We start from the raw sequence: 15,865 nt of genomic DNA on the forward strand, positions 1-15,865 counted from the left end.
GGTTCTGTAGAATGTAAAACTGTATTTACCTTGGCATAGATGAGTTCTGTAAATGGTAATGACATATCGTGAACCTCAAACTCTATTGTTTCCTCATTCTTATGTAAACCTCAAGCATGCAAAAGAACGTTGGAAAACAGGCCAATCTTAACATTACTTAACCACGAAGTTGTATGTCGAGTTAGCGTTATATGCTAGTTAATGCTATATGCTAGTGTAAAACTTTAGACTGAAGTTCTACTATTGACATTACAGTTACTTTTTGCAGGTCCATACAAAAAACACACAAATTTACCACAACTATAATTTCCAATCTACGAATAATTGATTATTCCTCATACTGTTTCTTCATCTTATATGGGCTCAAACATAAACATAAGGTATTCATCACCTTTAAGTAATTTAAAAACATTTCTATCAGTGCATGCATTATTTATGTTAATATTTAAATGCACACTGTCATAGAGAAAATAAGTTTGCAGTTCGACTAGGCAATAATCCTTGGCAGCATGACTATAGCATGATTTTAGTACAATTGTGTGGTTATCTCATGAGATTCAAAATAGTATGTTATCCCCTTTAATCGAATACCCTCATGGGGAAGGGATACACCATACACCGATAAATCAGCCAATGTTTGAATTTCAGAAACTGTTTATTTCTATATACCTCAGACTTTAATCGCCCTGCTACACTTTTAAAACAAATGTGTTAAAATCTCTGTGTTATTTTTGAAACAACATGCTTTGTGTTGTTTTAACACATCTTGTGTTGTCCCTTTTATCTATTTAAACACAAAATCAACACGAAATGACACATAATGTGTTAAAATAACACATGATGTGTTAAATGGGATAACACAAAACAAAGTGTAAAACTAACACATCCTTTCTTAGAACGTATGTAGTTATCATCATCACATCAGCAGTTAAAAATACCCTAACTTTAAAGAATGACTATTTCTGGAATTATGTCACTATTACGCAATAAAATATTTATACCCAATTGCAAACATCAGTTCTCACAACTAAGGATTGCGGAAGTTATAAAATAATTTGTGACCCGTGTTGGCAAAATGAGTCGGAATTAGCAAATTTTCAAAAATGAGTAAAACTCTAAAATGATGTATGATTTGTTGTAATGTAAAAAAAAAAATTATAGAGCTACACCTGTTTGAAGCTGATAGAGTCAGCAAAGTCAGTTTTGAGAAAAATCGAGTTATATCACCGCATCCATACCTTAAAGGTGCCAAAGAATACTTTGAAAAAATATGTTAAATTATTCTTTGATATCTACATATGAGGTATGTAACTTTGTTTAGTGCAAAAATTATCCAGAAACATTTTTACATGTCCATTTACAACCCTAGGATTTCTCCTTTGAATGAAATGGTCTATTATTTCCCTATTTGAAAGGGTCATGAACAATAATATTGAGCTCTGCTCTGATTGCTCTGCTCTGAGGCTCATGCCAGTAGCTCACATTAGTAAACAGACCTTATATGTTTGAGCCTGTCAAAAAATATCAGACAAAAATACAGATTTTAAAGCTCACGTAACACACGCTGTTTCTGCATTTCTGATGTTAATGAAGTACCTATAGAGTAGTATGACATCCTTTATATCTCCGTCTTTACAAAATAAAACGTAGCGCTTTTCTAAGCGGATTTAAAAGAGGAACTATATTTTATGGCGGAATAGCACTTTTGGGAGTACTTCGACTCGCCTGAAAAATCCTACAGTGTTACAGTGTTGCCGCTACAGTGTAGGTTCCGCATCGGTTCCGCAACGGTTTTTATTTATACTTTTGCGTCGTCGTCCGCGTCGATGTGCAAACACATTCGCAGACCGCTGGTAGGCAGTATCCACGCGTGTAACCATAGTAACAGTTTGGCCATCAGTGAAGAAGCAGCTTGGCAAGTTAACCCACAAACAAAGAAGAAACAGCAACTTGTTGTGTCTGATTTGAGAAGACCATCAATGATGGAAGTAAATAAACAGCGACTCTTGTTGCAGTTTGAGTTAAATCACTCCTCAACTTGGCTCATCTTTCTTCACCGTTGCCAACGGAAATACCTATGATACAGTTTTTTTCCATGACGGGAGGGGTTCTGGTGGACCAATCATAGCGCTTGTGGTCTGTGTAGAACTGACGTGCTGTTAAAAATTTTGCGAGGTGCATGTCAGGCTACGCAGAGGCTACGGATAACCAACGGTGTAGAGCTTACGCACGACTATAAATCGGGCTTAAATGCTAGCATATAGCATTTACTAGCATGCAGCGCTTACTCAGCAATCACATCTTTGTTTTTAGCATTTTTAACAGCTTTCTATTTAATTAAATATGGAATTTAAGGTTAGGGGCGAACATCATGACTGTAACGTCACAGGTGGTGTTATGTTAAGATTGGCATGTTTTCGGCAGTCTTTTGCATGCACGAGGTTTACAAAAGAATGAGGAAACAATCATGTTTGAGGCTCACAATATGTCAATACCATGTACAAAACTCTTATAATGCATCAATGCCTAGGTAAATACAGGTTTTTTTATCCTACGACACAAAATCACCGGTAAAACTAATACAAGTTTACCTCACTTGTAAGTCGCTTTGGACAAAAGCGTCTGCTAAATGACTAAATGTAAATGTAGATTTGGCGCACACAAAGTCAAAAACAATACTAAAGGAAAAATATATGTTCAACTTCTTTCTTTCTTTTATTGTTTGATTAACATTGAGACAGACAGCTTTAAGATCTACTGTAATGAAAATATAATGTTACATATCAGATATTTTTCCCCAACAGTTAACCAAAAATTCACTAAAGACAAAACAGATTATATCCATATCTTAAAACTGTAGTTCTGTGTTTATATCAGGGTCGCATGCTCGTGCGTCTGTTTGTAGCGAATCTGTCAGTCAGCACGAGGAAGTTAATTTCTTATCTCTCTTAATAACTCTTTAAACATCAAGCAAGTTCTGCATTTTTCTCATTTCTGCATGTTTTAAAACTGAAACCAAAATGTCACACACACATGCGGATGGACACGCGTCTTTGAACAGGTTAAGCATTTAGGACGGTACACCTCTCAGCATTGGGAACGCCAGACGAGGGTTTAATGTACTTATTTGTATGAAAACCTCAGTTTCGACCAAAATGGACATTTCTACTATTCCAACATTCATTTTGTCAGCATGGGTCGCATATGTTGTCCCAAATGTCAAAGTGTTTCTGTAGTTTGCAAAGGTCATAGATTTGATTACATACATGTTGATAAAAACAATGTATGAATTGGATGCACTGTTATAAAAGATAAAAGCATCTGCCAAATGCATGAATGTAAATTATACTAGATTGTGTAGCCTACGTGAAATGGAGGTTTGAGACAATAAACACACTGACAGAATAACATCAAATAGACAAAGATTATTTTGGTAATGTGTCTGTACTGTACCGCAAGATAACAATCTTTGACACCACTGCATCATTACGTGCGTATCATACTGCAACAAAACTGCCTGCTTGGTGCCTTGTTGTAAATATTCTAGGTCGTATTTTACGGCATATTGTTAATTCAATTAATGCATTAATCCAGACTACTGCAAACTCATGAGGAAAGAGTTTTCTCAGCAGTGGCTTGGAGGATTTAGAACAGAAGTTTTTTTTTAACCTGGTAGAAAGCCAGCTGTTTTAAAAGTCTTGTTTAATAAGTGTCCTAGGATAAGACCTCAAGAATCTGGTTGACCAAAGGGCAAAGGGTGACTACTTTAAAAATGATTAACGTAATAAAGAAAGAAATATATTAAAGAAATATAACAGTTGTTGTGTTATTTTTATATGAAATAAAAATTATTGCGCAGTTAGCGATTTCCCTTGTCTTTGTCAAGGCGTATGCGACGCGACAGTCAGCCTATGATCATTTCAAATCCATTTATAAGACAAACGCTCTTGCTTTGTTTAATTTGAAGTTATATTATTTAAACTGTTGTAAAAATTATGAAATTATCTTGATACATGCAAAATGTGTAAAATATATGTTTTACTATAAACAAAAAATATATGTAATTGTATACAAGTCTAAATATAATTCTATGACATGCACATTATCTTGTTCATGTTGGTTCAGTTTAATTCTCATTTGGTTTGATTTAATCATAAGCTAATGGAATTTTGTTGTATAGAAAACCTTAAAAAAGTAAATTTTTTAGATTTTATTTTGTAATATTTACAGTTTGATTTCTCTCAGATCTTTTTATAACATTTAAAATCATTCTGCAGAATTCCGCAGATTTTCCCAAAAAATTCAGCAGACAAAGCAAAAAAGATCTTTGATTCTGTCTGAAGCTGCTGATAGAGAAACTTTGTGAAATGCACAGTGTTTCTGCAGTTTGCAAAGGTCATGAGTTTGATTTGCTGATAAAAACAATTTATAGATTGGATGCACTGAAAGATGTTAAAGGTCCCGTTTTTCCTGATTCCATTTTTCAAACTTTAGTTAGTGTGTAATGTTGCTGTTAGAGCATAAATAATACCTGCTAAATTATAAAGCTATGAAGCTAATAGGGGTGTCACGATTCTCCAAATACTCGATTCGATTACAGTTTCGATTCTTAGGTTACGATTTGTCAGTTTTATGCGTTTCATGCGAGCTGAGGAAAACTATCCCTTTTGTTTAAAATATAATTTGCTGCTTCTTGGCGCCTCATTCTCACTCACGTGCAGAGAGCCGCAATCTGTCCGAAGGCAGAACAGTAGGTAGTAATCCTGTTTATGATATGCATTTCAAAGAGTTGTAGCAATACATCCCTCGTGATAAAATATAAATATCTGAGAGGTTTTTCTCCCGCTTGGCAAGCCGACCGCACATGACATGGGGCGTGGCAGCATCAACAATCCCATTTTTTAATTCGAAGTTCGAGGTTGTGACTTAATTTCGATCGATTTCGATTTAAAATCGACACCCTTAGAAGCTAAATACGTCAGTCACCAGCTAAATTCAAACGGCTCTGGCTAAGCTAAGCTGCTGTCCAATCATGTCATGTCTGAGTAAAACTCACGTGCAAAATCTACTTGAGAGGAAAGATCAAAGTTCTTATGACACTTATTGACACAATTACTGCCGCAATTAGGTGACTACACTTTTATAGACCAATTTAGAGTAGACGTCACAGTTACGTCACTGCAAGCTGCGCGCGCAATGCGGTTGCAGAAAAACAGTGGAAATGAATTAGACACGAGTGAAAAGAGCAAGATAACTCACTAGAAAATGTCCTGTTGTGCTGTTAAGTGTCAGAATAAGAATGCCAAAAAAGATGGCTTTCATTTTTATAGAATACCATCGTCAAAGACATCATTTGAAGACAAACGTAGGTGTTTATGATTACAATAAGCCCTTAAACGGACAGAATGGAGCAAGGAAATCATCTGGGAATCTTTTAATAATTAGAATAGAAAATAAGTAGAGAAGATGTCCGGTGTTCTGTCGAAGTCTGTTCCCTCCATGTGTTTCTTATAGCGTTTTTATCATGTTACAATTATAATTTATTAAGGAAGAAATAATAGAAAACAGGAAAATTATGAAATATTTAATAAACGCTATTATATATAATACATGATAGTATTGCTTTTACATGTACTTTAGCGATTCAGACTGTAAAAATATTTGATTTAGCAAAAAAGAACAATACATATACATTACATACATGCATATCAGTAGCCAAGCCATTTAAACTTTTTATCTATCTAAAAAAATAAACGTAATGTGATTAAAACGCTATAAGAAACATTGCACTAAAGGGAAACATAAAGGAATCAGACTTCAACAGAACACCGGATCCATAAAAATCACGGTTTAATGCTAAAACACTTCACAACCCTACTGCGGAGCAGTCACTTTCTGCAACCAGTTTTGCTCCGCCCACAAAAAACATCATCTCTGTTTGCAAACACGAAATTGGTCTATATGCTACAGGTCACGTTAATATTTTTATTATACACTTTATCCTCACTTCGAGTGATCCCTGTATTTAATATGGTCTGGGCTAATCCCCGGATGCCCTTCAATGCTGGAAACGCCTCTGTACTGTACCACAACAAGATATCAACAATCTTTGCATCATTATGTGCGTATCAAACTGCAACAACACTGCCTGCACATGCCTTGTTAATGTAGTGTAGGTTGTATTTTACGGCATATGGTTAAATCAATGAATGCATTAATCCAGGCTACTGCAAACTCATGGCAAAGAGTTTTCTTATCAGTGGCTTAATGGATTTATAAGTTTTTTGAAAGCCAGCTGTTTAAGAAGTGCTGTTTAAAAAGTATCCAATGAGATTGTTTCTAAGATGACAAAAGGGCACAGTGGTGACCACTTCAAAGATGATATAACTGTAATAATTAAAAATATATATTAAAGAAATATAATGGTAGCTGTAACACACAAGTGCGGGGCATCTTGCTGATTCTCAGCTTTTCATGGTGTTAAGTGATGAAAACCTGGAACACTGATGACTTCATAAACCCTGCATTACTTTATCAAGCTAATCAAGGGTGGATGCTACGAGCTACATGCACTTTAGTGTACTTTAGATAATTTTTGTACTTTAACAGTGTTGCAGTTTTTCTGACAACTAGTTGCTTGCTTATGCATCTATAAACTTGATAAGCTTAATTGATTAAAGGTATAGCGGAGGATTTTCTCGAATTTTAAAAAAGAACCGCCTTCTCCACTTTTTTAAAAAATGCAATTGCGCAACACTCCTGATTGACAACTAGGAGGACCAATAGTCTGGATGATCCACCCGGAAAAAGAAAATCTTCCGCTATACCTTTAAGTTATTGAAAATCTATGAATCAATTGTTGATTAATTGTTAATATCCCTAATATGTATCTTATTAAACCTTATCAAATATGTAAACATTTAGTAATAGTCTTTGGGTAAACTCAAGACTGTGTACCTATAGTATACATTTTTCTTTACGTTTTTTTATGTATTGGTGACCTTCTGACTAACACAGATAAATGTTTTGCCGATTAAAATTGTAATCTCTTCGTAACCTCTTTAGAAAAATTACTTGAGCTGTCCAGAAGCAATCTCAGTAAAGGAAAAGAGCAATTTAGTGTTAGGCATATCTCTGTTGACACCTGTCATATTTGTCACAACATGTCCCAAATATGTGTCATCATTTTCTAGGAAAGCCTTTATGACAGTCTTTACCCCCGTCAACTCTTGATTTTCTTGCAGAGGTTGATGTTCTTGTCAGTGGCCAGATTGTGTGTTTTCAAGTGTTAAACACAAAGTAATGTAAATGTAGTAATTTAGAAGTCCTACAAATGAGCTCAACAAATAATAAAAAGCACCACAGAAGTATCATGAAAACAAATCTCATTTTAATCATGATTTATAAAGGGGTTATTGGTAGTGAACGACTGAGAATTTTTACTAAACTGATTTTCAATTGAACCAGGTGGGTAGACTACTTTTAAAATATTTCACTATAGACTATAGAGTACATTATGTAATTTCATGTATTTTGTAAGTGATGCAAACTAAGTGCTCTTCCGCCATACAATATAGTTCTCATTTTTAATAAAATTCCCATGTTTTATTATGTGCCACCATACTTACTCGTGTAACAACTCATGTAAAAGTCTTTAAATAGGAAAACATGGAAGTGTTTGGTGGCTTCTAAATTCATCCCTGTTTGGATCCTAAGGAATGAATGGGGCTAGGCTAAATGCTAACACATTCATGATGTGCTGTACAAAGATTAAGTGCACGCATTGAAAAAAGATAGGTATGTATTAATTTGTCAAAATTAAGTTAAGAACATAGTGAAATATTGAAAAAAGGTGGTGTTTTCCTTTAACCGTTACTTGCTATTATTCTTTTACATTCAATGTGAAAATTATACTCTGGTCTAAAATTGCGGATTGTGAGTGCAATCTATATAAAATATTTAGCTATCATGAATAGGCTTAGCTCAGGAAATTTAGAAATATTCCAAGTTGGAAACTTAAGGAATTAATGAAAATGATTTGTACATTTTCGGTAATTCATAAAAACTGTATAAGTACAAACAATAGCTTCTTCGACATCTGACTCATTTTCATATGTATGCCACAATTTCCATTTATTCCTGTGTAATTTGCATGGAACGTTTCCAAATCGTACCCTAATGAACAACTCCCTTTTCCTTCCTCATTTTGCAATTAATTATAGGCTGCACAATACAAAATAAATAATACAATAACCCAACAACTGTAGTTCAAGTTTTTTTAACAGGTGCAACAAATGAGGCATAGCAACTAATTTAAAACCAAACGGTTATGAACACAGGCAGCCATAGATGCTGGCATGGCATTAAGAAAACGGTTTGTGTGTTTGGTAACCATGAATATTCTGCACGTTCCTGTCCTAAACAGCTGATGATTATTATTCGCTCATGCAGCGGGGGTAAACAAAGGTCATGAGAGTTCATGGTTGCGCTCTTTAAGCAATGAGGTTATCGCCTCAACAGTACCACCCATCCCCTGTCATGTACAATCAGATATAAATCACGTATAAAATTATGAATTATGTTTTATTGTTCAAACCATAGGCTTCATTTGTTATGGACCAGACCTAATAGAGGATTAGATTTGCTTTAAGAGTTTAAGAACTTTAAAATGATTCTTGTAGCTACTCTGTGTTTCAAAAGCAGAACTGAAGTTTTGTTCGGTGTAATTTATATTTGTGCTTGCCATCACAGTCTAAATCTATATTCCAAAAATAGAGAATTTGTGAAGTTAATGTTTGGCTAGGTTTTTAATTGTTTTGTTAGTGTAAACACTTGTTTTTGTGGCTTGTGCTGCAGATGTGCTGTTTAGCAGTGTGGTTCACCACATGCACATTTCTGTATCTGTACTGTTTTCAATTTCATTTTACATACACTGATAGTATTATTAATAATTAATTATTGATTTAATAATTAATTTTCAATTAAATTAACCATTTTTGAAGTCAACCTTTCCAGCTGTGTTGTTTATGGTACTCCAGTTATCACTCTATGATCTTGATATGAAACTTAATTTAAAGTGTTGAACGTCTGCGTGACTAAATGATCATGAATCATGAATGAAAGCATACTATTAGGGAAGTAAGTGGAGCTGAAATGACTGAAGTTGAGTTTGTGGTATGTAACCATACACATGCTCATATCTTCCAGGCTGATGTAAATGTGCTCACTGAATCCCGGATGTTATCTTTAGATTACTCACAAGGCTGTTTGAGTTTTCCATTTTATATCTATTTATTTATGTACTCATTTATTTTGTTTGTTTGTTTTTATAACAATATGTTATCATCAAGGCTAACTATTCGTAAATTGTAATATTTTTGATGTTGTCATATCAATTAATTATTTATTTATTTATAGTCATTTAAAACTCAAATATAACAATACTATTCAAATATTAAGGGGGCTTTTTAATATTTGTTTTAATTATAAAACATATAAAAATATAACATAAAAAATGTATATTTATTTTGTAAATTATTAATAGTTATACTTACATTTTTTATTTAATTCTTAAAACTTAAATCTTTAAAAACTGTGGTTTTAAAGGCAAGTGGGGAACATATTAATAATATTAAAATATAAAGGGGACTTTTGAATACTTAATTTTTTATGAAAATTATATATTTTTTACATTATATACTTAATAATAATTTAGTAAATAAATAATAGGCAACAATTTCTTTAGATTGATTTTTGAATTAATTAAATAATGTTTTATTTTTTACATTAATTATTTTGTTTATTTATTTAAAAAAAAAATTTATTAAATGAAATAATTTTTTATAATTATGCAAGCGGCAAACATTGAACATCACTCTGCTGTGTCTCATGTTCACTGTGTTTCAGACCAGAATATGTGAGTTAATTGTTTAAGCTTTGTTCGATTTATAAGAAAAGGTATTGTGTCTTTATGCCTAAAACTGAGCGCATTGTTTTTCTGGAGTCTGACATATCGTATCATAGTCAAAAAAAAGATTACATGCTCGCCCTGTTTTACTTTCTCCTTCCATTATATCCTGCTTTAGTTAGTTAACAGACTAAAACCCAGCAAAGAAATCTGAGCCACACATACGTCAGTCTTTATCTTTAAATCCGGTGGCCTTAATCTGTCACCGTGACCGAGCTCAGTCAAAACTTTGAGTCTTGTTTTACACAGTACTGCTGTTGGATTGTCTTGCCTTAGATTTAGTCCAATATTTTATTTACCCTTTAGGTTTGGCAGAATCTCCTCACAAAAAAATCCTACTTGGATAGTTAGGAATCACAGGAAAGCTGATCCCATTTAGTTTGTAAGTGAGTGTTGAATTGAGTGCATTAAACCATGTACATTTAAAAGCCAGAGGTCCCTGACCACAATAAAAGGCCCTTCTATCTGCAATTTTTTGATCACTTTTCTTTCACAATAAATGTCATTCTTTCCCTCCTGCTTGCTCAGTTTTTGATGAATGTAATTCTGACAGCATTCTCCACATTCAGGAGGAGTTGAGGCATGTGTGTTCTGTACACTCTGACAGGCCTGCAGATTTTTGATTTTTAGGGAAGCACTGGGGCTTCATCAAAACCACAACTTCAAACTCAAGGGTATTTTTGGATATATGTTTTTTTCAGTTTCCATATCCGCAAGACAGCGCAAAGATGATTTTTTTTAAATCTGTCTCCCACCAAAATAATCCACTACCCATAATGAATTACCCAATGTGTCCCCACACAGAATGCAGGCTTAAATCATTTGCACAAACTCCCATATGACGTTTGTTGACAGAATCAGAAACTTCACATCATATGAATGATATCAACCTAAAATTGAAATAATGTTGAGTATAAAAGTACACACGTTTCACATTTCCAGCTACACGGGTTACTTTCCGATTTTTTTTTAGAGCGTGATTTATAATGGAAAAAATGTCTTGCAAAAAGCTATATAACACATTAACCTTAACTGTGTTCTCCTACTGTCAGATTTCTCATCTAGATCAACTCCTGTCATGGTGCAGCGATAGTTTAAATACAATCTTGCTGAACAAGTTAAAGTTAGTTAACTATCTATCTTTATAGCTAGCTACTAAAATTACACGTTAAGTTTAATAGCGCAGACGTTTGAAAGTAATTTTATCACCCCCTTGTGTACTGAGGTATATTACTGTTATATAGTAATGCGTAGAAAACATTTAAAGGATTAGTCCATTTTCTTAAAAATCCAGATAATTTACTCACCACCATGCCATCCAAAATGTTGATGTCTTTCTTTGTTCAGTCGTGAAGAAATTATGTTCTTTGAGGAAAACATTCCAGGATTTTTCTCATTAATGGACTTTAATGGATCCCAACATTTAACACTTAACTCAAAACATAACTCTTTCACCGCCAGCGTTTTTAAAAAAAGTTGCCAGCCAGCGCCAGCGTTTTTCATGATTTTCACCAAAGTTTAATGCCTTCCAGAAAATGTTCTTCTTTAAATATATACACATACAATATACCAAATGAAAGAACAGACCCTCTGCTTTCAAACAAAAAAAACTGTTTCATCCTACCTTTAGTGGTTCTTTTGCAATCAGCTTTTGAATATGGGTAGGTTTTTGCAAAAACACCATATTTTGAGCAAAAAGCAGAGATAATTCCATTTTTATGACGGACTTTTCATATAGATCCCATTCAGAGCGATCTTTAAAACAGACACGGACATGCAGCAGCTTGCCATTGGGCAATACTTTCGGTTTTAAAAAGTTGCCACCTGGTGGATAATAGCGGTATTGCGGGAAGATGGAAAATCTCGTCATTGGCGGGGAAGAGTTTTCTTTTAATTGACGAGATATCTCGTCAATGGCGGGGAAAGAGTTAACAGTTATTTTCAACGGCGTTTCAAAGGACTTTAAACGATCCCAAACGAGGCATAAGGGTCTTATCTAGCGAAACGATTGTCATTTTTGACAAGAAAAAAAAATGCACTTTTACTCCGTTGAAAAAACTGTTAAGTGTTGAGAAGTGTCGGTGTCCATTAAGGTCCATTAAAATTAGACCTGTTGGAGTCGTGACTCACTCGGATCTTTAACCCGGATCTTTAACTCATGAGTCGCGAGTCTCTAGTGTCATTAACCCGGATCAGTTGAGTCCTACTACAATTCAATGTAAAACCATAAACAGCGCCACCACACACACAAACCTCTTTCAACATTATTGATGAGACTTCGCTCGCACTACAAATCCACTCGTAACCGGCTGATCTGCGCGAGAACTGACCCGAGATTCTCACTCAGAGCCGGAAACATTGCAAACTCGAGAGACCTGCGGATCTGCGCGAGCCGCGAACTGACCCGAGATTCTCACCCAGAGCCGGAAACCATGCGGACTCGAGAGACATGCGAATCTGCTCTGACTCGAGAGTCTCTCAACTCGAAACCGGCTGATCCGTAACCGACTGATCCGTAACCAGCTGATCCGCCGGCTGATCCGTAACCGGCTGATCTGCGCGAACTAGGGATGGGCATAATTAATCGACGATCGATAATTGATTGTTAAGAATTTCGTCGATCACGTTAATTTGTTATCAATTAATTGAATGCATTTTTTTTTATCTAACTCCTGTTTCACAAATACTGCGTATGCAGTGCGTTTGCGTATGCAGTGCGTTTGCGTATGTGTGCGGCGAATCCGTCAAGCACCCGTTGCAGTGCGCTGCTGACCGCTTATTCTGCATATAAAATGTTCATGTGATTGACACTTTCTGTGAACACTTTTCCGCATAAACAATAGAACAAAGCATCATTTTTTTTTTCACAAAACAATATATGTTAGATATTATTTGACAGACTAGTAAATGTGGATTAAGGATGTTTAAAATCTCTATCCTGGTGGTCAGGATCTGAATGGATCAAATCAGCAGTTTTGCAATGCTTTATTTATCTCCACATATATCATAAATAAAAATAAGAAGAGTAACTTTGCAAGTCTAGCCTTCCACTTATATATTTCCTACTATGTATGTATATGATTTCCAAATAATAAACGAGAGTATTCAACGACAAAAAGCGTCTCATATGGAAATAAATCCTCACAATGTTATTATTTCTCAAAACTTTATGACAAAAATAAGCAACTGTATTCATACAATTATTCAAAGACGCACACATTATTCCGCATATATTTGAATATTATACAAACGTATTCATATAACGGCACGTTTCATATGGCAAATAAATATCCTCACATTAACATAACAGCATAATGAAATGAATAAACAGACAATGAAACAGGATTGAAATATAAATTGTATTATTATTACCGGAAAAAAGCAATATTGCTAAAATAATCTCTGAGGTAAATGCGTCAAAAACGCTGTTACCCGCACAATAAGTTTAAATGAGCAATTAAAGTGAAAAAAGCATTATTAGGCCATGTCTCAAAACTTTATATGACAAAATATATTTAAAAGAAATGTATACTTACAGTTATTCAAAGATGCACACATTATTCCATATTACTCCCGTTTATGAGCACGTTGTCTCTGGCCTCGCTCTGTTATTTAATAGATTGACAGGTGCGCATCTCCGTCTTTCAAACATATATAATTTTGTAATTACTACCTTAGGAAAATTAGCCATGATTTTATCATTGTGAAAATGTTTTTTTTTTTTTGCAGATTAAAACGATTTGTATTTCCTGAATTTTACTACAAATACCATGGTTATGGTATATTGTGGAGTTGGAGACCATAGTAAATTTGTGTCTACTGTTGTTTTACAACAAATAAAAACTAAAAGACTATGTTAGTATAATTAAACAATGGTGAATGGGGCTCACAAAACGCACGCTGTTTCACACATACTCTGTATGCGGAATAAGCCAAGTTAGCGCTGAGGTACCTGTGCATCCCGGTCAGTCTCCTCGGAGCGGCTGTTTTCGGCGGCAGCAGGACTGATGGTCACCATGGGTTGCGGTCGCGTCTGACCCCAAAACATGCTTTTATTTCTCAAAAAAAAAATCAGTAGACTGGTGCAGAAGTTTTATGCGAGTTACTTAAGTTAGTTATTTTTCACGAGGCTTTAAGTAGCCTAATTTGTTATAGCCTAATGTTAGGAAGGCTAATATCTTGCACTTTCTTCTGGCTTGAATAATTTTGAGTTACATTTTGACAAAACCTTTCAGATCTAAGTATTATGTTTTTTGTTTAATTTAATGTTAAACATGAATCTGTTTTTTTTTATTTATTTTGGAACTAATGAGGTCTCTGTTTAAGAACGCTGGCTCGCAGCTGCAGGTTCCGCTGCGTTAGAGCACCGCACATGCACGCACATATATGTTTGAAACATAGTTTAAATGTCTGCCACAAGTTGATCTTATAATAAAGGTCTCATCGAGGAAAAACACGCTGTATATTTGTATTCATTGCATTTTTTAAGTATAAAAGTTAAATAACAAATTTTATTATAAAAATATTAATGATTAATCGATAGTCGATCGTTAATTCTCCCGACGATCGACAAAGAAAACTTAATCGAATGCCCATCCCTAGCGCGAACTGTCTCTCCGGCTCTGAGGGCTACAATAGCAGGACAGTTTTATTCTATATTTTCTCTATATTATTATGCTATTGTTATTAGGCTTCTTTTTTAAATGGTTGACCATACACACCAAACCTAAAACCTATAAGCATGTTATTTCAGAAGTGAAAGGCTTTTGTTATGGATTTGCTTTTGAGGATACTTCAGTCGCTCTATAGATCCACTAACCGGCTCCGGCTGATCCACGCGAATCAGCCGGTAAGTGGATCTGTAGAGCGAGTCTCATGTCCATGGTCTGCGAGTCTGCAATGTTTCCGGCTCTGAGAATCTCGAGTCGCGTGGATCAGCTGGTTACAAGTGGGTCTGTACTGAGTTTCCTTGGCAATTTAGCAATACTGACTCAAATGACTCAAGTGAATCACACAACCCGGATCACTTCAGTGAGTGACTCACAATAACCCGGATCCTTAAAAGGAATCGAGTTTGCCAGGCCTAATTAAAATGAGAAAAATTACATTTTCATATCAAAGAGTATTCCAGTATGATGTTATCCTTTAAAATGTTAATGTAATATCATTATTGCCTGGGGAATGAGAAGAAAGTAACAGTCATTGTTTTTTCTTTCTTGCAGAAAAAGGGGGATAGAAGTTGTTCAGGTAAGGAATTTTAACATTTTTTTTTTACATGTTTCTAAAATCACTTCTGTCAGTATCAGTGTGTCAGTATTAATGAACTGAATTTAATTGAATCACTTTTTTTGAGATGTTCAGCGATTTGTTTACAAACACAGTGAATGATTGATTGAATGAGTGATTGTAATGATAACCATAAAGTACACCTGCCGAACATTGCATGTATTATTTATCTTAGCTAGCTATCATTAGCTGTTAGCATTAGCTAGAAAACATTCACATTTTGTTAGCATATTTCATATTTATTTAAATACTCATCATGTGTAACCCAATTTTGAAGGCTGCGACCTTCGACTGGCGTATTACAAGACCGATTGCATCATAGTAGCATGACTTGGCTGTACCAATTTGAAGGCTGCTTAAAATTAAGCCTTAAAATGCGTCCTTATTTCTCAGCACTGTTGTGTCCTGCTGACCAGCATGGTGAACGCGCACAGCAGGTAATGCAAATTATGAATCCTCTGAAGGTAGGGGTGTGACGGATCAAAAAACTCACGGTTGGGATCACATTACGGTTTTTGAGTCACGGATAATTTTTCGCATCAGCAAAAAAGGGGTGGGAAAAATCTAAGAACAAATAAAGAAATTACAAACATTTATAAAAAACGAACAAGG

The 15,865-nt window shown here is 34.8% G+C and overlaps 1 protein-coding gene across 1 annotated transcript in view; it reads left to right on the forward strand.

Moving 5' to 3' along the window:
- The window catches only part of itpk1b (inositol-tetrakisphosphate 1-kinase b), a 68,948-nt gene that overhangs the window by 8,177 nt on the left and 44,906 nt on the right, over positions 1-15,865 (forward strand). The window contains exon 3 of the mRNA XM_065288567.2: positions 15,190-15,214. Coding sequence (XP_065144639.1) covers positions 15,190-15,214 — 25 coding nt within the window. The remainder of the gene's footprint in view (positions 1-15,189; positions 15,215-15,865) is intronic.

The sequence above is a fragment of the Paramisgurnus dabryanus genome, chromosome 17 (assembly GCF_030506205.2).
Source record: "Paramisgurnus dabryanus chromosome 17, PD_genome_1.1, whole genome shotgun sequence".
NCBI classification, from domain to species: Eukaryota; Metazoa; Chordata; class Actinopteri; order Cypriniformes; family Cobitidae; genus Paramisgurnus; species Paramisgurnus dabryanus.